The 27,950-nt window shown below is 40.6% G+C and overlaps 2 protein-coding genes across 3 annotated transcripts in view; both read right to left on the reverse strand.

Annotated features, from left to right (window-relative positions):
* Positions 1-956, reverse strand: part of LOC134658365 (talin-1-like) — an 81,522-nt gene extending 80,566 nt beyond the window's left edge. Inside the window, exon 1 of the mRNA XM_063514000.1 lies at positions 912-956. The gene's annotated coding sequence lies outside the window, so the exon portion shown is untranslated. The remainder of the gene's footprint in view (positions 1-911) is intronic.
* The window catches only part of LOC134658366 (apolipophorins), a 69,619-nt gene that overhangs the window by 29,249 nt on the left and 12,420 nt on the right, over positions 1-27,950 (reverse strand). Inside the window, exons 12-50 of one of the 2 annotated variants that reach the window (XM_063514002.1) lie at positions 27,594-27,756; positions 27,026-27,220; positions 25,141-26,592; positions 24,931-25,060; positions 24,400-24,775; positions 23,705-24,085; positions 23,296-23,461; positions 22,595-22,819; positions 21,938-22,119; positions 21,449-21,563; positions 20,962-21,118; positions 20,631-20,800; positions 20,098-20,243; positions 19,539-19,938; positions 19,125-19,269; positions 18,591-18,782; positions 17,807-18,045; positions 17,424-17,522; positions 17,133-17,186; positions 16,791-16,956; positions 16,216-16,397; positions 15,597-15,796; positions 14,905-15,034; positions 14,188-14,359; positions 13,663-13,781; positions 13,071-13,199; positions 12,103-12,246; positions 11,694-11,862; positions 11,073-11,278; positions 10,551-10,682; positions 10,300-10,404; positions 9,857-10,041; positions 9,359-9,590; positions 8,813-8,960; positions 8,216-8,356; positions 7,535-7,650; positions 6,535-6,774; positions 6,033-6,227; positions 5,365-5,519 (exon numbers count right to left, since the gene is read on the reverse strand). In XM_063514002.1, the coding sequence (XP_063370072.1) occupies positions 5,502-5,519; positions 6,033-6,227; positions 6,535-6,774; positions 7,535-7,650; positions 8,216-8,356; positions 8,813-8,960; positions 9,359-9,590; positions 9,857-10,041; positions 10,300-10,404; positions 10,551-10,682; positions 11,073-11,278; positions 11,694-11,862; positions 12,103-12,246; positions 13,071-13,199; positions 13,663-13,781; positions 14,188-14,359; positions 14,905-15,034; positions 15,597-15,796; positions 16,216-16,397; positions 16,791-16,956; positions 17,133-17,186; positions 17,424-17,522; positions 17,807-18,045; positions 18,591-18,782; positions 19,125-19,269; positions 19,539-19,938; positions 20,098-20,243; positions 20,631-20,800; positions 20,962-21,118; positions 21,449-21,563; positions 21,938-22,119; positions 22,595-22,819; positions 23,296-23,461; positions 23,705-24,085; positions 24,400-24,775; positions 24,931-25,060; positions 25,141-26,592; positions 27,026-27,220; positions 27,594-27,756 (8,116 nt within the window). In that variant the 3' untranslated portion in view covers positions 5,365-5,501. Of the gene's footprint in view, positions 1-5,364; positions 5,520-6,032; positions 6,228-6,534; positions 6,775-7,534; positions 7,651-8,215; positions 8,357-8,812; positions 8,961-9,358; positions 9,591-9,856; positions 10,042-10,299; positions 10,405-10,550; positions 10,683-11,072; positions 11,279-11,693; positions 11,863-12,102; positions 12,247-13,070; positions 13,200-13,662; positions 13,782-14,187; positions 14,360-14,904; positions 15,035-15,596; positions 15,797-16,215; positions 16,398-16,790; positions 16,957-17,132; positions 17,187-17,423; positions 17,523-17,806; positions 18,046-18,590; positions 18,783-19,124; positions 19,270-19,538; positions 19,939-20,097; positions 20,244-20,630; positions 20,801-20,961; positions 21,119-21,448; positions 21,564-21,937; positions 22,120-22,594; positions 22,820-23,295; positions 23,462-23,704; positions 24,086-24,399; positions 24,776-24,930; positions 25,061-25,140; positions 26,593-27,025; positions 27,221-27,593; positions 27,757-27,950 lie in introns of those variants that run through there. The other variant, XM_063514001.1, reaches the window with a different exon arrangement.

The following is a 27,950-nucleotide window of genomic DNA, read 5'->3' on the forward strand; positions in this document are numbered from 1 at the left end:
ATTATATGTATTGTGAAGTTTTCGAATAGAGAATATAAATTTTAATTTAAAATTTAAGTATTTATTTGTTAGCCTATTGACTATTGTGTCCCACTGCTGGGCAAAGGCCTCCCTCTCTTTCTTCCACGAGTCTCGTTCTATTATGGCAATTTGAAATTTGTTTTTAACAAGCTTTTATTAGGTCGACCTGTATGTAACTATGTAATGGAATCTTGCAAGTTAAATTTGATCCACTTCCCGGTTTCCGATTCAGCTGAAATTTTTCATACACATGTAAGTCGGGTGACAATGCAATATTATGGTACCATCGAGCTGATCTGATGATGGAGACAGGAGGTGGCCATAGGAACTCTGTGATGAAACAACGCAACCTAATTGTGTTAGGGGTTTTTAGAATTGTCTCGATGAGTATTAGTTGTCTGTCGTAAGAAAAGTACAGTCAGCGATAAAAGCTTGTACCAAAAATTAAATTTTTGCCAACAACTTATTCATAAGAGGGGTCACGCAAGAGGGGTCTAAGCTGAATATTCTGTCAATAAATAAAATAACTTGCAAATTTGACTAGCTTAGGTATAATAGTGATGTCCAACTGCGGGCCAAAAGCCTCCCTACTACCCCTCCCCCACTACTCCACTTACTACCCCCCCCGTACTCCCTACTTAGTTAATAGTTCTTGTACATACACAGTTTACACAATAAATATTTCTGATTCTGATTCTGATTCCCCTCTTTACCGCCATTTGGTTCTGCTGTCACTTCCGCTACCATCCGCTACGTGCCGCTACTCTTCACAAAGTGTATCAATGTCGGCAACTCTGTTTTGGTCATTCTCTGCCCTAAGATTCTGTGGGATCCAGTCCGTGTGTGTAACTTACGATATACCTACATAAAATAATTAAAAAAATACATACCCGATCCAGACTACAAGTTCCAACACAACACAAGGTAACACTAGCGTTTGAAATTATCCTGTTACATGTCGAAATACACCAGTGATCTCATTCTGTGGTTTTAAATATAATATTGACTATATTATATTGTAAGGATTATCCTTAGTTAAACAGTTATTTGTGCTCTTTAATCGTTTTAGTTAACAATTACAAAATATACTTTAAGGCCGACTACGATTTTTTCTAAATAATATACGTATACGTATATTGTTTATTTTAGTAATCATATTTAAATCGCTACATTTGGATATACACAACTCAAATTATTTTAAAAACATACATTTTTGCGCCTAAAGTCCACCGATTTGATTTATTACAATTTTAATACATTCAGTAACAGTCGCGCAATAAAGACATACCTACAATCCTATATCGTTAAAGCCGTTTTGTTACTACATATGTTTAGGTTAAAAAGGATACTTAACTCACGTTTTTGACTCTACCGCAGTCGGGTAAGAAAATGTTGGAAAACGCTTTTTAATATTTCCTCATTAAATATAATTTAAATGTGGTTTAAATTGTAACTGTTATCCTTATTGCTTATCTATATTCATCCTTACATATGCATTATACTTTTATTTTGTATATACTTAGTTACAGATTTGTTTTGTACATTTAAGTACTTGTATAACAAATAAAGAACAGTACTTAGATAGAATAACTCTTCCCACAAAAACAAACATAAATAAACTCACCCTACCCTTCTCTAAAAAAAAAATTACTTTCTATGAAAATATTTTAATTTGTGTTATTCCAAGTAGACTCACTCCTATTTATTTCGGTTTGAAGTTACCCTTATTCATATTATGACCCATGACCCCTCTACCTCTCTATCTATAGAATAGGGTATTTGACTGTATTTAATAGTTATTTGTACAACAAGAGATCAAAGTTTGATATTTCTTCGAGTGCTTATTTTGAGTTCCGTGCAAGCGAAAGATTCTATACTAGAATAGAATCTTGAGCGTAGTAAGGGACTCAAAAGCGCACGAGATGTAAATAACTTTGATCTCGTGTAGTTCACAAAACTTTTCACCTCAGCAGTGAGAACATATTAGAGAACCCGAAAAATGTATTACTTCTTCATCACTTACCTATTCACTCATGTTTTCTTAAGATATACCAACAATTAAGTTTTCACCTCAGCAGCTCGAACAAGGGTACTTTGCTACTTAAAAACAGTGAGCAAAATCGCATTTTGCTCACTGAGTGAGCAAAATCGTATTTTGCTCATTTTGTCTCACTCAGTGAGCAAAATGCGATTTTGCTCACTGTTTTTAAGTAGCAAAGTACCCTTGTTCGAGCTGCTGAGGTGAAAATAGTTATTTGTACAACGAGTGATCAAAGTTTGATATTTCTTCGAGTGCTTATTTTGAGTCCCGTGCAAGCGAAAGATACTATAATAGATTCACGAGCGTAGCGAGTGAATCTAATTTAGAATCTTGAGCGTAGTAAGGGACTCAAAAGCGCACGAGATGTAAATAACTTTGATCTCGTGTAGTACACAACATTTTTCACCTCAGCGCAGTGAGAACATACCTATTAGACAACTTGAAAAATGTAATCCTTCTTCATCACTTAATACCTGCACACATGTTTTCTTAAGATATACAAACAATTAAGTTTAATTACCGCAATGGAACACAAAAACAAAACGTAATAATAAATTCCAGTAAAATAATATAGAAATAACAAACATTAACTGACACTTCAATCGCCAACTTTGACAACAAAAAAAATCTTTGTAAGATACGGTCCGAATTGCGGATACGTACTATTTGTCAACTATGGTAGAAATTCTTAAAAGTAAAATAATTAATTTTGCGTGATGATCTGTGTATTTTTTGAGTTCGTTATTTTAATTGTACAATAAAATACCTAAAATATAGTATTTTATCAGTTTTTATGAAATCTTAAACTTTATTTTTATTTATTAATTATTAAGAATTCATACTCGTACGTGGTTTGGAACGATGCGGTCTGAAGTTTTTCGGGGGTCTATTATAAACCGTGAATATACTGTTGAATGTCGTTTTAACTTTTTTTTGTCTGTTTCTTTTTGCTAACAGTGTGAAAGGGACAGAGATAATAGAACCCAAGTATTTCGAACTTTTATTAGACCCCGCATGTTGAAATGACATTTGACTATAAAGGTCACTTGAATGTCATTTTGTCTCACTCAGTGAGCAAAATCGCATTTTGCTCACTGTCTTTAAGAATCAAAGTACCCTTGTTCGAGCTGCTGAGGTGAAAATAAATTATTTTACACCATGCATGAAATAAAGCACCAGAAGATTAATAGAGAAACATAGACGGCAATTATTTTTAGACCCAATTGCTATTTTAAAACCCGTATAAAACTACAAAGAGTAGGTTATTTGATTATGACGTCACATGCTAGTGTTTCATATAAATTCCATAGTAGCAATATCGTTTTGACAATTCAAAAAAAGCGGCCAAGTGCGAGTCGGACTCGCCCATGAAGGGTTCCGTATTTAGGCGATTTATGACGTATAAAAAAAAACGACTTACTAGATCTCGTTCAAACCAATTTTCGGTGGAAGTTTACATGGTAATGTACATCATATATTTTTTTTAGTTTTATCATTCTCTTATTTTAGAAGTTACAGGGGGGGGGACACACATTTTACCACTTTGGAAGTGTCTCTCGCGCAAACTATTCAGTTTAGAAAAAAATGATATTAGAAACCTCAATATCATTTTTGAAGACCTATCCATAGATACCCCACACGTATGGGTTTGATGAAAAAAAAATTTTTGAGTTTCAGTTCGAAGTATGGGGAACCCCAAAAATGTATTGTTTTTTTTCTATTTTTGTGTGAAAATCTTAATGCGGTTCACAGAATACATCTACTTACCAAGTTTCAACAGTATAGTTCTTATAGTTTCGGAGAAAAGTGGCTGTTACATACGGACGGACAGACAGACGGACAGACAGACAGACAGACAGTCAGACAGACAGACAGACAGACAGACAGACATGACGAATCTATAAGGGTTCCGTTTTTTGCCATTTGGCTACGGAACCCTAAAAAGGAACTGATTTAGCAGTCACTGTATAGGGTATTTGACTACTAATCAAATCAGTTTCTTTTTTCGAACTGTAATAAAGATTTTGCTACTATGGGATTTATATGAAACATTAGCATGTGACGTTACGATCAAATTACCTACTCTTTATAGTTTTATTAGGGTTTTAAAATAGAAATTGTGTCTAAAAATAACTGCTGTCTACGTTTCTCTATGAATCTTCTGGTGTTTTAATTCTTGCATAGTGTAATATAATTTATTTTAAATACAGTCAAATACCCTATTGAATAATAATTTATCCCATGATGGTGGAAAAATAACATACATATACAAATCTACAAGGTTTTCCCTGGTTTTCCCAAAGAAACCGAATATAGGTATTCCAATTAATCTAGCTTTGATAATTCATTTGAAGACAAGTGACATTTCCTGAACGAGCAATCTAATTCGAAAAGGGGGATCCTGAGGGCCTACCGCTAGGGTTTGCAGTCCGGATCCGGAATGTATGAAATTATCCGGATCTGGATCCGGATCCGCGGATCTTCCCATACATTTCGGATCCGTCGTGCAAACCCTACCTACCGCGAACCACGTTCGACGTGTTGCCTCCCTGTCATACTTACGTACGAATTTACAAGTGCGACCGAGAGGCAACACATCGAAATTGGTCTTAAGGAGTGGTGTAAAAGTAAAAGAGAGAACTTGTAACATATTTTTTATTATTCTAATACAATGTCAAGCGATTGGTAATTTAATACCTTCAGAATAATCGGCATTGATAAATAAAGACTGCCTTAAAACCTGACGTGTCACAGAGTAGAGAAAAAGAGAGATACATAGTTGAAATAGTTGTAAAAATAAACATACAATCGCCCACACTGTAAACTGACAGATCGTAAACCTTATTACAAACGGTATAAGGTCCACCGATCGACAGTTAAGAGTGTTGTTCTTTGTACAAATATAAACATAGATTTTTATTACTTAGACGCCATTTTATCACATCCGTAGCGCTTTCTTCTTCTTCAAAGGTTCTTTCAAAGGTTTAAGGATTCTTTGCATTCAAAGTGTTAATGAATAGAAAGAATCCGATTAATTACAATTTTTCTTAATGATGACACACATTTGAATTCTAAAGTTAGAGTTCGTTAAAGCTAACAATGCATATAGTTTGACAGAACAAAAAGTGGTAGTGTGTCATTATAAACGTCATATTTTCGTAGAAATTTAATATTAATCTGTCAGCTCCCACGGCTCATATATGAGCCAGAACGCTTATGGTGACGTCATATCGTGGGATTCGACAGGTTTGATGACATTTCCATCCTTTTTCATTGCAGAGTTAGATTACTATGACTATGGCGCTTAAAAACTTTAAATAGGCAATATTCTTTCTTTCTATACTCTATGATTGACTAATAATTTTAATTTACACTAACGGAATGACTGATTGTAGTTCTAGTATTTGGTCGGTAGCACTAGATTTGAGATACAGTCGCCCTACTTTCTTCTGTGGGCCTGTGAACAAAAGAGGTACCGGTTAATAAAATCACAAAATCTGGAATCACTTACTGTAAAAAAATGTGACACTTTTTGCTGACTGTAATTTTTCTCATTTGCATGTCTATCTTCTTCTCGATACCTTTCTAATGAGCCTAAACTCGGTGTGTTTGATTTTCCATCTAAGAGTTCCTTTGCTTACCTTCCGACTGCATCATCAGATCAGCTCCATGTTAGCTTATAAATGCAATCTCATCGGAATTACGAAAGTACTCCAAATTTCCACTGAATCAGATACTAGTCACACTGGCAATGTGCAAGAGAGTCGAACGCTGCCAAGCGCGTAGCGAGCGAGAAAATACACAAAATAGTTCTTTACCTATAGATGACAGGAAAACCTATTAGAAATGTGCAGTCAAGCGTGAGTCGGATTTAATGTACGGAACCCTTGGAACGCAAGTCCTCGCACTTGGCCGGTTTTATTTTATCAAAATTCACAGTATCTCAGAAAAAGAAAGAAAATGATCTTACAGCTTCCTTCCTGCTCTTGTTCACGCAGAAGGACCGGGCGAGGAACGGATCAGCGTAACCGCACGTGCAGTCTTGGATGAGGTTCTGAGCGAGCAGTTTATGCGTGATGGCGCCAGCTGCTGTTTGGAGGAACTGCTTCTGCTGACCAGGGTTCAGCTTCAGGTAGTTGGTGGATGAGAGTGTGATGCCGTCCGTCTGAAATTAGAAATTAGTTGTATTTATTTACCCAAAATAAAAAATTGTACTAGCCCATAAGAGTGTCCGACTATTCAGCAAATGGCTGTCTCTTCCGCTATTTGATCCAATGCACACTCCCGCCTCCCGCCACTCCTCACAAAATTTATTTAGGTCGACCCATCATCTCAGTCTAGGTTTTCCTCTGAACCGACATCCATCCTATGCGATCCAGTCTGTGGCTAGTTTGGCATAGCAACCAAGACCACCATGAACTAAAATTACTAAAAGCTTAAATTACCTACGAAACGAAAGCCAAAGAACTTACCGATTCAGCGAATTCAATGCAAGAGTCCCTACGGATGTCCAAGCTCTGCCTGAGCTGCTCAGACTCTCGGCTCTGCTTCTTGTCTCCCAGCAGCAGCACAGCCTCATCAGTCCATCCAACGATCTGGTCGGGGCTCTTGCCGCCGCCAATCTGGAGGCCTTCGGTCACGGTGATCAGGGTGTGGGTGTAGGCGTTCTCGGCGAAGAGGGTGTTGAAAGCTTGGCTTTGGAAGAATCGGACCTGAGAAAGATATGTTGTTAGAAACTGGTCATGAGGAAATACATAAAGTTATTTAGGTTTTGGAAAAAAATATACATGTTGAAGTGTTATCATCAGAATCCAATGGAGTTTTTAATGAAATAGGTGCCATGATACCAAAAAAGCAAACTATTCATATGCCAGTAAGACTGAGCTCAAACCAGTGCTTTATCTGACCACCCTTTCAAGGAGTCTAGTTTATCCCGCCATTGCGACGACCATTTACCAACGCACGCATTTAGACGACCGGTCTGGCCTAGTGGGTAGTGACCCTGCCTGCTAAGCCGATGGTCCTGGGTTCGAATCCCGGTAAGGGCATTTATTTGTGTGATGAACACTAATATTTGTTCCGGAGTCATGGATGTTTTCTATGTATATAAGTATGTATTTATCTATATAACTATCTATATCGTCGCCTAGTACCCATAGTACAAGCTTAGCTTAGTTTGGGGCTAGGTTGATCTGTGTAAGATGTCCCCCAATATTTATTTATTTTTATTTTATTTTATTTATTTTATTGCCTGCGGGATCTGTCAGATCTCCAATTCGGGTTTTCGCTCGTTGCCCCACAACTTATCCTACTCTTTTTTTTTTTAGCGATAAGACCGCCTGTTGTCTGTCTCTACATTTAATCAATTGTTCTTTTCTTTTGTATCTTTTTACTGAGGTGTGCTAATAAAGAGCTTATTCTATCTTATTCCTCATTTGGCAGACGTGACAGCAGCTAAGAGAAGATAATTACCAATAAGTCCTGAGGCTTGCAATGCTCGCCTACGACGTTGATGGCGTGTTTGACAGCACCGGGGCGCAGCGGCAGCTCTAGCACTGAGTGGTATCCAGCCACCACGTTGGTAAGACCTGTAATAAATAAAAAAATAAGTTTTTTTGTCCAAAATATTTTTATTGTGTGTACAAGATTTTATCCCTGATTGTACTTTTCTTCCAACAGGCAACTAATACTCATTGAGGCAATTCTAACAAACCCAAATACAAGGTTGCGTTATCACAAGGTTTCTATGATCACCCCCTTGTCCATCATCAGACCAGCTCAATGGCACCATAATATACTGCATTGTCACCTGACTTACATAAGTGTGTGATGTTCCAGCTTAATCGAATAACGGGGAGTGCGTCTAATTTAGCTTACAACATTTGACCCGAACATAAATAAAGGCTTGTACCTAACAAAATAGATGAATACCTAAGTACCTGGAGACAATCTTACACAGATCCACCTAGCCTCAAACTAAGCAAATATTAAAAAATAAGCGAAGATTAATGATTACCACATAAATCCTGTACGAAATAGTGTGGAGTAACAAATAATGCCAGAGTATAAAGGGTGACTCACGTTAGATATCATATAATATCATATAACGTGAGTCATTCTTAAGGATGGCAATGAAAAGACCAAAACCCTTACCGAACAATCGTTTGAATTCCTCAACCAAGTCCAGGATGACCCTCTGGGCTTGGTCGGCCTTCTCGCAGCCGGTGACGATGTGCTTCACGTGCTCTGCGCGGCTTTCATCGTTGAACTGAACCTTCGCATTTTTCAGTTTCACTAGAAAAAGAAAAAATGTTGTAACGCTTTTGTACTGCATTATGTACAACAACTTATATAGGTATACTTAGGACAACGTTACAGTACCTACCCTGTTGATACTGTGTAAAATAAGTCTGAATATTTACAAATTTAAAAATAGATACGAAAGAAACAATATCCAATGTACCCAGCCCCGGCAGGGTGCCGAGTCACGGTGGTATTTTTTTTGCCTGTTTTTATCGATAATACTCTTTCATTCAGCATACTTTGTCTTTCTTCAATTCATCGTATTTCGGTCCAGACAGGGTGAGATTCCCTTCTGCTTTTCCTATTTCTATCTAATCTATTTTTCTTTATTATTACTTGATTATTAGCTACTGGGTTTACAAGGTGGTATGGGTCGTAATTTCTCGAATATATGATTTCCTAAAACGCTTACGGCGCAAACTAGATTTGTTTACTCTGAATACTTACGGTCAGTGTCATAAATGACAGGGTACGGGAACTGAGGAGTGATTCCGGTGAGGTAGATCTTGATGTCGTCGATCTTCTTGGCCTTCAGGGTGTCGACCAATTGGGATACCAGCGGTACGGCCAGCTCCTTGTAGCTCTTTTCAGTCGGCTGAAAACAGATTCATGTTTAACATTGTCATAGTACTTAAATGCTACAATTATCAGATAATTATGAGTTAATAGTGAGCTTACTTTTGGCTCCTATTTTAGCGCAATCCAAAGGCTTTTATGATTATTACAGAGTTGAACTTAGCAGAAATATTAATGTACCGTCATACCTATTTTGAGAATAGAGAGAGAATAGAAGAAGGTGCTTTGATAATTTTAGCACTAAGTTTTTTTTTTGCGTTGACTCAGTCAATTTAAAAACAAAATTATATACTGAAAACACACTCAACTTGTCAGTAGAAAATTCAATTTTTTTTATGGGAGGTCAACTTTTTGAGCCTACATTTTTTAAGTTTTCCGGCTTTTCCACACCTTACACATCCACTTTATACAGCTTACCTTGGTGGTCTCAAAGGTGACAATGATATCAGCCTGCTTCTTCGGCACCTTCAGCTCGTAGCTCTCTCCTAGTGTCCTGGGTTTGTCGGCATCAGTGCACTGAACGCAAGCTGGAGGTAGAACAGCCGGGAGCAGACCAGTCAGGGCGAGGATAGCGTAACCGCGGCCGAGGTCGCAGGCCTGGTGGAGAGCGTTGGCACCGTCGCCGGTGACGGCGTGGATGCAGGCTTGTCTGTTGAGGAAGATTAGGTTTACATTGCGAACACAAAAAGGTGACTAGGATGGAGTGATTTACACCAGAGATTTAAAGTGGTCGTACAGCCTGCTGAAACATCCCCATCGATCCAGTATGTCTGTCTTCATTGTACCTAATTTCTTGGTTAAAAGCGGTTTGGATGGTTGAGTTGACTGGAATGGGGCAGCCTCATTCACAAGCGTGTCTTGTAGTAATAATCTAGAACAAGTAAAACAAAAGACTAGAAGGATGTTGGCAAGTACCTGAATGGAGCAGCGTCAAGCACAACCGACAGCGGGCGGAGAGGCGAAGCTCCTCCGAACACAGTTTCGCAGGCGGCCGGGAGCGCAGCGTGGTGCTGGTGTGCCGAATGTTCAGGAGTCTTCACTGCTGCACAGCTGGAAGCCAGTTTGTAGGCGTTGCCGAATTCGCTCTCGGAGGTGGTGATCTGGGGAAATTAAATCACGATTAGAACACAGAAGGATAGAAAATGATATACCTACCACTGTAAATATATACTTTTGAAGTCGTCTTCAACGAGTGATTTTGATTAGAATTTAGAATATCAGAAATTTGTAAGATGCCATGTGATCTTGTCATTTTATCGAGTCAGGCCAAATTCGAGATAGTTTTTTTTTAAATTTAGGGAGTTTATGAAATCAATTTTTTGACATTTAATCGGGGATGGTGGATACTTGTATCTTACCTTGCCGTTGGGCAACCTGAAGTCGTCATAGGGCTCGTTGTTACCGTCTCCGAGAAGACCACGGAGTTTGCCCAGGTAGAAGCCAGATACCTCGATGTAGCACGCCTGAGAAAAGGAAACAATTAGAGAACCATTCACTAAACTACCTTAATGATAATATATAATATATAATAAACTCTTACAGTTTCTGCTATTAACGTTATTGAAGTTTCACCAATATATCAAAGTTGTTAAGGTTGAGTTTGCCTTACCTGGAGTTTGTTGGTGCAGTAAGCCGCGATGCCGTAGCGGGAGCCGAGGCCGATGCGGCCGTTGGCCATCTTGTAGGCGTACACATCCTTCTCCCACACGGGGAAGCCGTGAGCGGCGCCGTTGTACATAACCTGAGCAAAGATAATTGTTAGTTATTGGCACATCTATAAAGCATTCTTAATTTAAACTCACAGTAATGTTTAGAACATCAGATTGTGAAAGGAACCACTGTCATATTTATGTTCCTTAGGAATTTGAGGTGGCCTCTACACTGTGGTTTGCCAACTTGGTGCAGAGTTAGCTAATGGAGACTGAGTGGGCAGTATGAGTAACCGGGCTAGTTGTGAGATTAAGGTATGTATAATCTGAGAGACAAGAAAGTTTGTGGTTCTGTGAAGAGCATAGTTCACATTGTCCCTGCCCCCGCTAAGGATTAGGGTCGGTTGCGCCAAATCGTCAATGTTAAAGCGTTCGCTAAATTTTATTTTACAGGAAGTTTCAGTCTCATTGTCATCGCTTACCTGTCCGTTGTCCTTAAGCTCAATAGACTTGCCATCCTGGTGTTCCAGGATGAGGGCCTTCGGGTTGCCGTTCTGCAGCTGGATGGCCAGCGTGAAGTTCCTGTCGACGTAGTCGTGGGCTAGGACGTAGCGGCAGTTTCCGGGGAAGGTAAGATGGCGACCGTCGAAGGTGAAGATGTGCTGGCCGTTGACGACCACAGCGCGGACTGTGGAACAAAGATCAGATTAAAAATTTTGGAGAATCAGCTAGAATAGCAGTAGCTGATCAGGCTAGAATGATATCTTGTGATTGTATATCTGATTGTTGATGGCGGATGAAACAATCAATCACTTGTAGAGAACAGCTTTGACTGCTGCATAGACTGAAATCAGACCAGTGTCTTGGCAAATGACCCAAAACTAGACTCCTATTTAAAATCTGCAAACTGCTTGTTGAACTTTACCCAATCTTTATTTTCGGGTAAATCTAGAGTTTGCTAATAGATATTTGGAGAAGTTATTATTCTTCGCTTGTTCTGTATCACTTTCGTGGACACGTTTTTAAGTGGTAGAAGATTTAGGTAGTGTTCCCAGTTATTTGGGAGCAGCACAGGTAAACCAAGGATTCAAGGATCAACTTACGCTTAGCAGGGATCTCATCAAGCGGGTTCAGGCTGCGCGGGCGGTATGCTCTGAGCAGGGCGAGGGCGTCAGGCACGTCTCCTCTCAGGAACTGGTTGAGAAGGCTGAAGGAAGCCACGCCGGAGATGGACGGCGCGGAGAAGCGGCCGGGGGCGGTGAAGAAGGCGGTCTGGAAATATTAGGGTATGATAGATACGTCTGACTGTTGAGCGTAGGACTCTCATTTTACATTGCATGCTGCCATGCATTGCATTCTTACATTTCTTACTGCCAAGTTTATGAAGTAAGCGTGGTCAGAGTCTAGATAACCTTTATCCTAATAGATTTTCTTCCGTTTATGTTCGAAAGATTTAACTCAGACCTACAAATTCAATTATTCTGTATAGTCTTATCTAAACTTCCTACTCACCGGGTTAAGATTGACAATGCCGGGCACGCCAGCGGCGTTGACGCGGCCGCGCACGAACTGAACCAGTGACGTCAGAGCCACGGCGAACTTCTCGTAGATCTGGCGGATCTCCTTGGCGTCGTCGCACTTCTCTTGCTTGAGTTTCTGTAAAGAAAAGTTTTTGTCAAAGGTTTTTCGATGACAATACGATTATTAATTAGCTAGCCAATAAAACGCCATCTTGAGTGTGTCTGCACACACGCAAGAAGAATTCAACCAATAGATGGAAGAAGACTGATGGAATGATATTGAAATATTAACAGGTACTGATCCACGAGTCGCCATTAGCTTGGAATTATTCTATGATATACTACGATGGACGGAGAATATTATGAGATTTTTTCTTGTCGAGGTTACAGTTCAGAAACGTTCAGTATAAGGCCAGTTGTCGCACTATTCGCTAGGTGCACGACTGGTGCTGCCCTCATTTTGGCAGACTTTCTACGTTATATCTTATGGAGTAAAATTAGTTCAAGCGGCTGCCGCTAGTACTAATGTCAGACATTCCATAAGATTACCTGTGTTTGTGACGATCAGCGCCACTTCCCCCTCCACCGACTGCGCACCTTGCCAATAAGGCTTTTCTTACACAGTCTTGAATTCAAATTGAATGAATAATCTGATTTCATAGTCTGAATTCCGGTGCCTTGTCTCACACATATCTTAAAAAATCCGATTGATCAGTTGTCTCACGAACGTCTATCTCACGTTCTCATACGAATGTCAATGGCAAATTCATAATCTGAATCCAGTATGTGTGTGCTCGTCCAAAGTCTCTGATTTCTTTAGCCTACAGAGTAGTCTTATGGATTATCGGTCAGGCGTGATAAGAAAAACATCTAGTCAAGAGTAACACTTCATAGTGTTCCTTTTACGCTGGGCAAAATAAACCACGTTCTTCTTCATGTGAAATATATGAAGACAGTTACCTTCTGCACATAGTTGTGTAGCGCCTCGATGAAGGCCTTGGCTTCGGGAGTGGGGACGACGTCCTGGATGGCGTTGTAGACGTTGTTCAGGAGACCAATGACCTGCTCGGGCACAGCCAGCTCTTGCCACTGTACAAAAATAATGACATTTTGTTACAGCAATTTTTTCAGTAACAGTAATGTAGTTTAAAACATATCCCTCTTTTGAGGTTTTTGGCATTAGAAAACACAGCATGATTATTTCAGCCTTTGCTGCACTGTTAAGCGACTTTTGCCAAATTATATCATACATTTTGTGGTCCTAGTGCCAGAAAGAAATGGTTTGATATATTCCATAGTGAGTCAAGGGAAAAAAATCACTAAGTATTTGATGTTGTAAGCAGTGAATGGATTGACGCGTTATACAATTTTTTTTTTCTTTTAGTTAGTTTTTATTGTTACCTAGTCCGAAAAAGCAAAAACTATTGTCAATAAAGAAAAGAACCCACTTTGATTGATATTTTTCAGTGAACTTTATTGCCCATGTAATAAGGGTCACGGTTGGTAGCTACAGCTGGCAAAAGCAAGTGATACAATTTTGAAAGGTACGTACACTTTCCTTAAGGGTCTGAACGAACGGCAGCTCCTTGATCTGCTGGGTGATGGCGCTGCAGATCTCTCCGGCTCTGACGCGGAACTCCTTGAGCTGCGCCACGGCCAGGCGGGTCAGGTCTGAAAACAAATGGTTCAGGCTATAAAAAAGTACCAAGAAAAAAAAACATGTATTGTTGGACGTTGATGTTTTCTTGGGGCTATCATCAATAGACAGTGAAATAGCCAAGACAACTCCAGAAAGAGTGTTTGTCTATGTTAATAATCAGAAGATTAGACGCTAATCGCAAACTAAAACAAACAGTTCTGACTTATATTACAGACGTGCATATTAAAGAACGGTTCCAAAATATTAAGAAAGTTTCCAAAAAGCTAAGGTCAAATAATTCAGGAATGTACTCAATGCGATTTAATCAATTTTCAAGATTAAGGAACCTTCAAAGAAAATAACGAAGAAGAAGAAAAACATGAAGAATTAAGGAGCACATCACATTTGCCTGACGCTGATTATGATTATTTCACTCACCCTTGAAAATCTCAGCAATCGTGTTGGTCAGCTCTTGCAGCTCAGCCTTGTGCTTCTCAAAGAAGTCGGTAACCAGGGCAGCGAAGTGCGCCACCAGGTCGATGAGACCGTCCAGGTATTCGCGGACCAGGGCTGCAGCGGTCTGGTACAGCTGCTTGAGCTGGGGCTCGATCTGGAAAGGAATTGTTGGTTAGATGGATTGATTTTGAAGATTGAAGACTTTGGAAGACTAGCAGTAATGAGAATGAGTTATCCAGTTCTCATACTGAGCTCATTTCCACGTTAGACCGGGCCGTGTCCAGGCCGATCACATGATGCTATCCATAGAAAACGAAGCGCTGGAAGCTCCGGCCCGGACACGGTCCGGTCTAACGTGAGTCATCCTTAAGCCGAGAGTACGGAGAGTACTATTTCACTGTGCTGTGATCATTGTCTTCTTGAAAATTAGCAAAATTATTTTCGACATGAATATGTAGCTGACTGCTAACTACAAAATCGGATAGTACAGTCAGCAGCAGAAGTTGCTAAGCGGGCGACGTGTACAAAATGACCTTGAAACGCTCTTATTCTCTTAGTAATAACGTCGCGTCAAGATCATTTTGAACACCTCGCCCGCTTAGCAACTTCTGCTGTAAACTGTTACTGTTAGTTTGGTCGCGTTGATGCTGTACTATTTGAGGAGTTTTATATTTATGTCGAAATCAACACTGTACTTACGTTCTTTTCGTACAGAGCTTCGATTTTCTGGCAAGTTTCCTTCAGGGTAGCATACGTCTGGTCGACCAGGGGTTTGGTGCTCTTGACAATATCTTCGATGGTTCTGGCGATAATAATGTAGATTTCTCCCCTGAAAATATATATATATATAACGGAGGCGTTATATAACGAAATGAAATCCTTATAAGGGGACGTGTAAGACTAGGAGAGAGAATGAGACATGGAACATGTGGGAGCCCAGTTAAGTAGGCCTAGCACAGGAGTGGTGCGATAGTATCTCGCCCGCGAAACTAAACTACCCGTCTTTTTCTAACTGTATTCATTAGAGAGGGACGAGTAATCTATTTCGCGTTCGAGATACTATCGCGCCGTTCCTGTGCAAGGCTTACAGGGTCCGCTAATTACTTCTTATCTTAAACTCAGGCAGAGGCATGCCTATAATATTAATTTATTTAAACTTTATTGCACAAAACATAAAAATAATGAACAAATGGCGGACTTAATACGTAATGACATTCTCTACTATCGGGGCAAACAGAGACATACCGGTACCTAAATACAATCTCCAAGGACCTCAACAATGATCGTTTGTGCTCTGCCTTTTCCAACAGTTTTCTGCCTTGGCCGAATTTATGGTCCATCTTTTTAGGGCATTTCTATCCATCCATTAGTTTTAAGGAATGAATACTTACAAGAAGTGGAAGGTGTCCCTCAGCACTTTGTCGTTGGCGATCTCTTGGTTGAGCTTGGAAAGCTCTTCCTCGAAAGACTTCTCGATGTTCTTGGCGGTGGGCTCGACACGCTTGAGGGTGTCCTTGAAGTCCTTGCTGGCCTTCTCTCCGAGCTCCTTGATACGGTTCTCCAAGGTGGCGAGGTCGTTCTTGAGGGCATTCTGAAAAAAATCCTATATTTCAGACTGGAAAGCTGGTGATCCGATCTAAAATTGATATATGTTAATAGGTCTTTGTTATTTACTTACATAAGTCTGAGGGTAGTTTTATTAGCGTTTGAACTGCTTTCAGAGTAATTGGCATTCAGATAATGACAATGCACCGTACCAGAATGTACAGTACCAATAAGAAAAATAATTGTACAGCAAAATTGTCCTTGTAATGTTGGAGAAATGGGCGCCAAAGTCACATAACTACTCGTAATAGTCATCATCATCATCATATCAGCCAGAGGATGTCCACTGCTGGAGATAGGCTTCCCCCAAAGAGTGCCACAATGACCGGTCTTGCGCCACCCGCATCCAGCGGAGTCCCGCGGCCTTTACACTCACTTTATCATTTAAAAATTAGTTGTACTCACCACGAAGTAGTTGAAGTTCTCCTTGGACACGCCGTACTCGCTCTTGACCAGGTTGCCGTCAAGATACAAGGCTCCATGGATGATGTTCTTCTTCTGATTCGGCAGCACGATGTCAGCGCTGATGTCAACGCGCTTCTCAGGCTCAATATGGCCGACCACGGTCAGTCTTCGGCCGTTGTCGTCTGCAAATCCCGTTATTACTTAATAAAGCATTGTCAAGGCCTACAAGTCCTGCAGCCAAATACTGTACCTCTTAAATGTCTTACATTAGATCAGAAATGGTCAGAGTTATCACTATGATCAATGTAAAAGTGTAAAGGTTTAAAAACGCCCTGCAGTTCTTTTTTAAAGTCATAGGACTAGATCGAAAGTTGTGGCCATCACAAAAGTTCAGTAGGTTATACAAATATAGTCACTGTGATACAAATGCGTAAGTAGCCATAGCCCCTAACTAGTAGTGCAAATGCATCGAAGGTGAATACCTTTGGTGAAATTCTTCACCAAATTATTCTTCAATACCCCAACCCCAAACCCCAAAGAGTAACTTGTAAAAAGTGTATCATAAATGGACATACCGCTGTATCCAGTAGTGAACTCGTAGTACTGGAAGTCTTGGATGATGAAACGCGCGATCACGGGCTTGCCCTGCAGCAGGCTGACCTTCAGGTCTCCTCGTTGGAGGTTCTCCTTCAGCTCGGACTTGGCTTCCAGGTCGATGACCTTGACGAGGGGGGTGTCCACCTGAAAAGAGAAGGAATTAGATTGATATATTATTTGTTGATCAATGATTGCATTAGTAAGTTCGTCGTATTGGGATTTTGATATTTTTCTCAGATTTATAACCGAAACTTGTAGGTACAAGTTTCGTTACTTTTGCTTTAAGGATTTACACTGTACGATAAGGATAATTCACTTACCAGCAGCTTGACGAGAGACGGGCTTGCTTCCAAGAGAATCTTCGTTTCGCGGTCCTGCAATAAAAACCACAAATGAAATGTTAGGTCAGGACAAAAAACAGGAAACTTATTAAAGAATTTGTTTGATTAGTATTGTCACCTTATTCTATCATAGGGAAGGCGGAAGGCTGATTGTAGAAAACGTGGACCATTGTTTAAACAAGATCTTTAACTAGGTATGTAGAGAAATCATAGACAACAATATTGATCGTTGCCACCACCACGTTGCCTAGATATATATAGAATACTTACGTTGCCAAGAGTAGGATGAGAGATGGACGCGGAAGATTCGAATTTGACGGTGTTTTCAGCCGGGGTGTGGAAACCTCCCTTGACCTTGATAACGGCCTCCTAAAAAAAAATTACTGATTAAAATATAACAGATTAATTACACAAAAGAGATCAGATTACACACGAGAGAAGTCCAGAGATGGAAGGCAATTTGGTAGATGTTATAAAAAGTATAATAATGCCTATTCATTAACAAGTAAATATTTGAATAGTCAATACGCGCGTCTTACTTGGATAAACTTATCAGGGCTTGTTTCTTTTATAAAAGCTCCAATCCTCAAGATTTCAAATGAATTAAAATCGAAGCTCTTATCTTAGTATTTTAACGTTGGAGGATGACTTACCTTGCCCAACTTAGGATGGCTGAAGCCGAGCTCAGCAACAGCACTATGTGACTTATCAGCGCCAGTCACATCCACACGGAACCTGGCAGCGGCTTTGTGCTGTGGCTTGTTCTTGTCGGGGTGGAGCTCGATATGGCCTTGGATGGGGAACGGCAGGGCCTTGTCCGTGGGGTAGGAGACGACGGACTCGAGGGCAAGGACGCGGGTGGGGAGGGTCAGGGTCACGCCGGCAGGGTATTCTGGGGGGAAAAGGTTAGTTAGTAAGAATAAATTTCCCCCACATATTATCTTCTATCTCCAGAAATGTTTGTTTTTAATGGTTTTCTTCCGTCGTGATTCTTGGTGAGATCAAATGGACTGCTACAATTTACTCTCTTGTAATACGGTACTGATATGACCACCGCGTAAAATTTGTCTTTGCAATCAAGTTTAGGACTTATACTTGGTCAACCAGATCTTGGCAGTAGAAAAAGGCGGCAAATTTGAAAAATGTAGGCGCGAAGGGATATCGTCCCATAGAAAATTTGAATTTCGCGCCTTTTTCTACTGACAAGATTTGGTTGACCAGCTATATTAGTGAACAGTGTAGACGATAGGATCTTCAACTTAAAATATAGGTATGAAGAACATTTTATTAATCTATGGCTACCTGAACACGCAAAATTTTACAAGCATGGTTAAATGTTCAATAATGTAGTCAGTCAGCTTAGACTTTGAGGATCAATTTCCTAGACTAAAATAGCAATCACAACTCACACAAGTCAAATATATTAAGACTACTTACTGCCTTGGTCAGGAGTGCTGTACACATGGAGGTGGTACTTCTTGTCCTCCTTGTTGATGTGGAGGTCCAGGCTATACTGAGGCAGCTTGCGCTCCGAGACCTCGTTGTTGATCTGAAGACCGAACTCGGGTGCGAAGCCCAGTTTGCGGAGGTCAACGCCTAGGTTGAACGTGTGTTGGAAGACGCCGGGTTCTGTTGAGGAGAGGGAAGTTGTAAAAATCATTGTTTAGGTCATTATAACTATTCTTAACAACTCTTTATTATAAAATGTGTAGGTAATTAAATACATTCTTGTTAGAACAGTTTAACTCCCACCAAATAATAACAACAATGATTTGATTTCAAGGAAAAGATTTTGGAGAGATCTTTTAGAAAATCTGATGCGGAACGCGCCAAAATCCTAGAGAAGAGAGCTTACATGCCTTTATTTTCTTCATGTGCTGAAGGAAAACTACTTAGCTGTCTGAACACTAGGCAAACCGGTGAGAACCAAGTTCTACAGATTTTCTATAAATTATTAAAATGTCTACTCACTCTGGACATTGATCTTAGAGTGCAGCTCAGCGTTAGCACACTGCTTCTTCTCCTCGCAGTAGACGTAAGAGTTCTTGTACTCTAGATTGGTGACACGAGACTCAGCCACGTAGCTACGCTCGCCGATAGCCAGGTTCAGGAAAGTCTAGAAGAAAATGAGCATATCGATAAAGGCCAAGACAAATTTGCGACTATTGATTATGAGAAGAGAGAGAGAGAGAGAGAAACATTAGAATAAAGGTAAATACAACTAAACAAAAAAACAACAAGAGACGTAAGCGAAATCACATGATAGATAAAATAATCAATCCTTATTTTCAAGAGACAATTAATTTGACAAGCGTCGAACACTAATAAGAGTATAAACATAGCAAGTTCATATCGATAGGTTCTGAGGTTTCTGTTAATTCTTACCTCAACTCCCTGCTCGTTGCCTTCAGTAAGAAGAGTGCGGATGTACTTGAAGTTAGCAGACTTCTGCTCATCCTTAACCTTCACGGATCCAGAACCTTCAATGATAGTCTTCGGGCCTTCCTGTTTGCTAATGAACGAGGTGCTTCCACTGAGGATGTTCTTTCCAGCGTTGGTCGCATGGAACTCAAGACGCTTGCCGCTTCCAGCGTCCTTGCTTACGATCTGAACGTTGTAGTTCTTCCATCCAAGAGCATCAGAGTTGGCCAAGGTCTTGAGGTTGATGTCGTTGTTTTGGATCTGGGCTTCAGATACGACGTCGAAGCTGACATCCTTGATGTTTTCTACCTTGATTTCGGCCTTGCCTTGGTGTTGGTTGGGGTATTCTCCCTTAAGGTAGATCCTGCCAAATAAGAAATGGTGAGTGTTGGGCAAGAAGAAAGGAAAATACAAAAATAAGTAAAAATATTTTTCTGTAAATATCAAGTCGGATCAACTAGATTACATGATTGGGATGCTGGATAAAAAATGGGAAGAAAATACATGAAGGATTTTCATTTACCTGCTAGTCTTAGGGCTGTTGGGGTTGGTGTACTTGACATCCAACAATGGGTGAGATTTGGAGTAGACAACAAGGGACTCGGTCTTGTAGACACGGCCGTCAGCATCCACGATGATGATGGAGCTCAACGTGTCCGGGGACGGGTTCTGGAAGACAATGATAGTGTAAACATTTTGAAACATTCGTCATGAAATTTTGTTGTTATATTAGGTCATTTTAGGGTGGCCAAAAGTTTAATTTAGTACCCGTTACACTGAAAAACGCATACAAAGCGATACATAATTGCTCATTGTACCTAATCAAGTTTTTACGGAAGACTTAAAAGAATGCAAGGTAGTATGTAGGACGGCTGTCCAGTGTCTGTAGAGAGAAGACACATTTCAGAACTACGCATTTCTATTTTTCATGGATGAAATTTTTTTTTTAAGGCGATGAAAGGTTAACATGATATGTCATCACGTTTACATCAAGTCAGTAAGTTGACTTTCAAATCAACGAGCTACGAGTATATCTTTCGTTAAAAAGAATCTTACCTTTGAGTTGATGCTAAGCTCCAGTTTCTTAAGCTGGTCGTTCTGAGGAGTGTTGGCCCTGATCTTGACAGCGTATTCCTTCTGAGCAGCTGATGCGTCCACCGCGATGTTGGCACTCTTTCCCTTTCCGTATACTGCCTTCACTTCCGCGCTTCCGGTCTTCTTCTCGCCTAATAAACCAAATATAATATTAAGGTATTTGTAAGAATCCCATGAATAATAATACCCTAGTAGACGTACACTGCTGGAGTAAAGTATCATCGATTTGAAAATTAGGGGGGCAAGATTTAACATAATAATGTTTATCTGTTTGTAAATATGAGACATTTACCTTCTAAATCAGCCTTGTAGTTGAAGTCCAGGCTCAGAGGATCGACATGGGGCACCAAGACCTTGACTTTGGTGAAACCGTTCTTGGGTCCAACCTTGCCGTTAGCGTCAAATTTGTACACATCAGCGTTCACTTGGACCGACTGGACTGAAGAGTACTGTTGAAGAAAATGACAGTTAGCAAAGAACCTAGACATAATCTAAAGAATGGTATAAAACTTTCGGTATATCTATATGAAGCTCCAGACAAAAATAAAGTTATGGATGAAAAAATAAAAATCTTCTTTATCAGAAAAGGCATGACTTCCAATTTAGATGATTGCAAGTCACTTCTGGATGAGATTAGCACCGGAACAAGTGGTAAAGTTACTCGAAGGCATTAAGCAGTAAGCAATAGGTTAGATACTAAAATGGTGATGAGATAAGGAAATAATGATAGCATTATACATTATGAAAACAATTATGTAAATTTTGAAAGAGGTACTTACTTCGAGGTACACACTCTTGCTCTGAGGTACAAGCCAGAGCCAGTTGGAAACGATCTTGATGTCGTGCGCCTTCTCGAATGGCAGGCGGAAGCTGACCGTGCTCTCGTCGAGGTATCTAGAAGAAATAAGTTAAATTTAAACCACGCATAAATAAATAAATAGACATTAAGTTTGTTCTGTTATTACTGGATATATTTAAGAATTTTGGGCAGATAGGTAAGCACAGTCTAGATATATAAAGTCCTCAGAGTAGTTATAAGAAATCTAAGAATTTAAAACGTTGCAACTCTGAGCATGCTGATTACTAATTATAACAGTGTCATTGATTTTTTTTATATTTTATTTTATAAGGAGTCGCGACAGTATTATGGTCGCGTGCACACTGGTCTAGTTTCCTCTTTGGACTGTGAAATGACCGTCGCTTTTATAAATCCTAGTGGCTGCGTTAGTTATAGTTAGGGAAGAAGGTAGAATGTTTAATGAACTTACTTCTTATCACCTTCTCCGGTGACCTGGAGTTCGAATTTGCCGTCCAAATCGAAGCCGATGTCGTTGCCGTAGCTACCCTTGAGTCTGTAGTTGTCAGAACCCTCCAAGGAGTCGGGGTTGGTGTAGTCGATGCTGCCAGACAGCGAGGCGGGGTGGGGGATCAGGTTGCCACTGATGTCAGACTGAAGGAGAAACAAAAAGGTTTTAACCCTTTCTAGGACACACTTAGATATTATACGGCGAAAATGACCATGTAACATCATCTTATTATATTTTTTTAATGCAAAATTTTTATAACTTTAATGATGCGATGATGTTTGCATCGGTTGTTTTGCCTGGACCGTTAAAGAGTTTCGCAGACATGTATAGTTACAATCATACCTTTAGGTTGGAATGTAAAATAATATTCTTGAACGGCAGTTGTTTTAGTTGTAATAGATCCTACTAAGGAGGGTTAAGGAAACCCTTTGAATGCCATGACTATCCAGTGCGGCGCTACATCGTGAATCATAATTAACGGTCAAAGGGTTAAATGAAGCAGGAAAAAGGTAGTTAGAAAAACTAACTTAATTGCGAAGTATTTCAAAATACAGATAACCCTCCTCCACAACCTGGACCTTATTAAACGAAATTTATAACAAGCCAAACAATAAGTACCTTTAGTTCAAGCTTGCCCTTGTCACCAGACTCTTGGTTCTTGATGAAGAACGTGTTCTTCAGCTGCTTTCCGTCCTTGAGAGACAGACCAAGTTCGCCCTCGTAGTGGTAGATGTCCTTCTTGAAGTTGCAGTTGTTCAGTTTGGATTTGTAGCTGATTTCGGACGTTGCTCCACCACGCTTGACTGCGTCAGCGAGAATGATTTCAGCGTGGCCGTTGTACACCTGGAGAAAAAGCAATTAATTTATATTAATTCGAAATTCACTATCATCTTTATGAACAGGTTAAACTTCTTCTCATGGACTACGGGCCTTGTATAAAGCCATAATCACTACTCATTGGCCCTACACACCGCGAATAGTTTACCACTGTGTGTAGAAATTTTCTAAAGTAATTTCTACATTATGTGAAGATGACAACTGGATGGAGATTGCTAAGAATTAAGATGGATGGAAACCAATAGGAAAAACCTTTTATCAGCAGTGTTAAGGCATACGGAAACATCTTAAATTTACTAGCACCGTTCCGTGGAGCAAGAGGTGGGGTTTATTGGGGATGTGGTGGGAGGAGGTGACCCAAGTTGTCCAGGACCGGAGTCAGTGGAAGATTATGGTTCCAGACCTACACCCAAGGGGGTAACAGGATGAAGAGAAGAAAAATTTAAGGTAGACATTACACATTTCTTCGGCGGTATACTTACATCGTCCTTGAAAGTGATGTCGCGGTCGAGTTTCAAGCTAAGCAGCCTCTCAGTAGGAAGGACGATCTCAATCAGCGCCGCGGTCTTGCCAGCAGCCTGGGCGTTGATGTCGTTGTTCACGTTCACGTTCAGTTCGGTCCTCTTGCCGGCGTAGTCCAGCTTGTTCCTGGGAAAATTATAATTTTATAGGTACCTGTACTGTACGGACTTCTAAAAGAATGGTACTCGAATTCGGCCAAACGTTATATACTACGTTATATTTTCTAAACAGATTTGGAAAATAATTATTTTGTAATTGTAAAACTCTTCAATAGCTTTTGAAAAATCAACAATTTCTTCAATTTTTCATAAAACCAGACCCCAAAATTATGATTTAAGACAACCCCCTCGTTTTACTCGTTATACTTACTTGGAGTCAACCAGCTTCTCAGTGGTTTTCGTCTTGGTTGAGAACGAAACCTTATCCTTGTTGTCCTTCTCGAAGTTCAAGAACACATCAACGTCAGCGTTGTATACGGGGTTCTTCACTTGGAACTTCACATCAGCCTTAATTTTGCGTCCAACATTCTTGAAGTCAACCAAGACGGCTCCATTGCCCTTGCCGTCGGCGTCGGTGACAGCGAATTGACCGTTAGCGCTGATGGTGTCCTTGAGGATAAGCTTGAGCTCTCCTTTGGCGTTGGCTCCCTTGGTGACCTTGAGAAGCCAGTCGAGGATGGCGCCCTTTGAATAGGCAATCTTAGCGTGGGATGAGTATAAGTTGTTGTTGTCGATTACTCCGAGGTCGAATCTGTAAAAATACGGAATCATCAAGATCGATACATACTACCAAAATAAACGAATTTAATCGGCAGTTAATGTTCTACATGTCGAAGCTCTTCGTAATAGTAAGTTTTTTGCTACTCAAAAATTGTCTGGATGTGAGACCGCTTGTTCCCTATTTGTAATGATCTCTGTCAGGTGATTTTCTGTCAGGTATTCGGTCGCAATAAAGAATATTCACTAACGTTGATACTGCTTGACTTCTACCTAATAATCTATATCTCCGTTTCTTTCAAATTAATTCTCATATTTTGTATATATTTATCAGTTTAATTTACTCACGTAATGTCTTCATTCTTGCCGCCACCAGCAATCTTCAAATGACCAACTGCTCCAAGGTGCACGTCATTAGGCTTGTTCTTGTGAGTGACAACTCCAGAAAGTTCGTATTTGCCAATGTTCTTGACAGCGATGTAGTTCTCCAAGTTAGACTTGTCAGCGGAGACGATGTCACGCTTAGCGAAGACCTCAATACCGTTCTTGTCAGCGTTGGCGATCAGTTTCACGCTGTAATCGCCAGGATGCTTGATCTGAGTTCTGGCTTCTAGTTCGAATTCGGCCTTCTTGTCGATGTACTGGCCTTCGATTACAATGTCGACCTTCTTGGGGTCAACTTCACCGTCGAATTTGACCTTGATGGGCAAAGAGTGGACCTCGACTGTAAAAGAAAGATGAGACTTGTACCGGTATGTATAATAGATTTGAAAAAAAAAAATATTCAGCCGAATTGAAGTCGGTTAAAAATGAACACTGCCATGGAAAGTTTAAATATATTATGCTGTTTATAATAGCGTAGCGCATGAATATGCTTACATTTGTTCTTGGTGATAAGGCTGAACTCCGAAGGCTTGGTGTGGTGCTTCAAAAGCTGGTTGAAGGTCACGCGGTTGCGCTGGTCGCGCAGGTCTCCACCATACAATAGGTCTAGGTCGTTATGGATCACCTGAAAGTTAAGTCATCTTAATACCTGAAGATAATGTTTAACTATATTGAGTAAAATGTTATGTAAGAATATTGACTTACCGATTCGCTCCATTCAGTGTGTCCGCTAGCCTTGAAGTTGACGAAAGCGTTCAAAGTGTTCTGGAACTCGAGTTTGAAGTCGTGGCCCTTCAATGAACCGCCTAATATCACGTTGTGCTCTCCCTTCTTCGCCTTCAGGTCGATTTCGCAGCTGTTGGGCTCATGAACGTAGTGTCCGGTGATATCAACAACCTCGTTGTTAGGCAAGCTAATCTTAATACCTTCAAGCGTGTATTTAGATTTAGGTCCGTTAACTTCTCTGACCAATTGTCCGTCAACCTTCAAAGATTGCTTGCCCTTACCACCGGGCAATTCGTATTCGGCGACGGGCTTGAATACGCTGCGTTGCTCGTTACCTTGGACATTGAAGCCGGCACGGGCGTAGTATTGTTCGTTGTCCAAGTTGGCTTTGACCAGCAGAACATATTCACTGGGCTTGGTGTAAATCGAAACTTGACCACCAGCCTTCTTGATGGGAGAGTCCAGAGCCAGTTTAATGGTCTTTTCTTGTTGGTTGTTGACAAGCTCTCCAGATACCTGAGCGCGACGGCTCTTGCCACCTTCAGCCTCGAAGAGCAGCTCAAAGCTGCGGCGCTCAGGATTGTCACCGCGCACGATACCCTTGATGTGGTAACCGCGGAGGTCGTTCTTCTCGACGACTATTTTGACCTTGGATGCTCCAGTCAAAGGATAACGGGCAAGGAACTTGGAAATCGAGTTTTGTGCCTCCGGCCCAGAAACAGTAAATGGCACAGAAACCTCTCCGCAGAAAGTAAGGCCGATGAGACCAGAAAGCTGATCGAAGCAGCCACTGTAGTCCTTCCTATCGGCGTCGATCTTAATCGGGATATGTTTCTCCTGCTGTCCCTTTTCAGCCGTGTAGTAAACTAAGTCATTGGAGGCTGTTAGGATCTCCTGCTTGTCAATTGGCAGGGCGAATTGCAGGTCGATACCGTGTCCGTTCTCAAGGACTTTAGCGATGAGGTGTCCACCGGTAGACGAATGCAGGTTCGTAATGACTTTAAGACCAGTAGAGACAGCATCAGCATCGACAAGGAAGAGTCCAGAGATTTCGATATCAGTGCTGGGTACCAGCTTAATGTCGACTTTAGCGCTCTCAGGGTTGCGGAGGATTTGGCGGATATCAACGTTAGTAGCGATATCGATACGAGCAGTGGCGGCACCGATGAGGTCGAGTTTCAGGGGAAAACCGGTGGAGGTTGGGTAGACGAGCTCTGCATCCAAGAAGAGAGCGTTGGCATGGATTTCCTTCTGGAAGTGCTTGACTTTGTTGATGCCATCGCTGAGCGAGTGGACGATTTGGTCGAGAATGTGGTTGAAGTCAAAGCCCTTCTCGTCGCCAAGGGAGAGGAAGATGGCGTCGGTTCCGAAAAGTTTGACGTAGATGTCCAGGTCCAACTCGTTGTGGTACGAGTTAGATTCAGCCTTTACCTGTACACAAGATATATACTTTTTAGCTAGTGGATAATATATTCATTTACTTAAGGTAAACGTACTAGTGCTCGACATGCTAATGCCCAATAGATAACACCCTGCTGTCACCTCTATTGACAATGACTTAAGTTTCAAGATGACATGTACTGGGACCGCGTCGAGCACCAGTACGTTTACCTTAATTCTTCTTTAATCAAACCTTTTTCTGGGTTTACAGTAAACAATGAACGTGTTCGTTGAAATTGATGTATGTCTTAGTATGAAATTAACAAATATTTGAAATGTGGATCTCATTAAATCTTGAGATATAAGTTAAACACAAGACTGGAACGATTATTATGGTAACAGCGTGATCTGCCAATAAAGCATTCTGTACATTTTATTACATAATGCGTTATATTTATCACGAAAGATTCCTAAAGTCACTTACGCGGTTGTCAAAGCTGTCGATCTCAGTCTTGATGGAGCGGCGTCCACGTACGCCATGGTTGACCTTGTCCTCTGCTTCCTTGAACCTCTTCTTCAGGTCGTCGTAGAGGGACTGCGGGTCCTCGGTGCGGAGGAAGCTGCGGGGACCGAGGAAGTGTTCCACCACGCGGTCCAGGTTGCCTTGACGACCTCCGATCTGAAGAGGAAAGGATTTTGTGAAAGGACTTGAATGATGCGCAAAAATTCCTTGATTAAGTACTTGAGAATCTTATTTTTTATTATTGTATTGCTAAGGAAACATCATTTAGCTAATTTTAGTTTGCTTGAAAAAAGAAACACTGATTACTTTTAATATCTGTTTTTTAAATTTCTCTATTTTTTACTTAATATTCATTTAATAGAACGCTCTGTTACACATTTCTTGGTGTCCTCATTTTGCCCTCTTTTGTCCTTAGTTGAATAATTTTTCGCATGAGATCAAGTTACTTACATTACATCCCAAGAGAAATCTTCTAACATCTTAATAAATTCTGATTCACTAAATAATTATTTACAAAATTTGTCCGTACCTCGAGAAGGTTGAAGTTGTGTCCGAAGACCTCGGTGGTCAGGTTCAGGCTTGCGGAGCGAGGTAAGAAAGAGTTCTGCGAGTAGATCACGCTCTGTTCAACGTTGCCGCCGACGCCGAGAGCGTCAATGTTGTAGGAGGCTTCGCGGTAGAACGAGTATTTCCTGTTGGATAGAAAATACCTATATGGTTAACCTGTCGAATCCCACGATATGACGTCACCATAAGCGTTCTGGCTCATATATGAGCCGTGGGAGCTGAGAGATTAAGTTGAAAAAAAAAAGTAATTAAAAAAATCCAACCCGCATCGAAAATGGTCAAAAATTGGGGAAGGCTTTCGAAAAAATAAATACAAGAA

This window comes from Cydia amplana, chromosome 22 (genome assembly GCF_948474715.1).
Source record: "Cydia amplana chromosome 22, ilCydAmpl1.1, whole genome shotgun sequence".
In the NCBI taxonomy this organism is placed as follows: Eukaryota; Metazoa; Arthropoda; class Insecta; order Lepidoptera; family Tortricidae; genus Cydia; species Cydia amplana.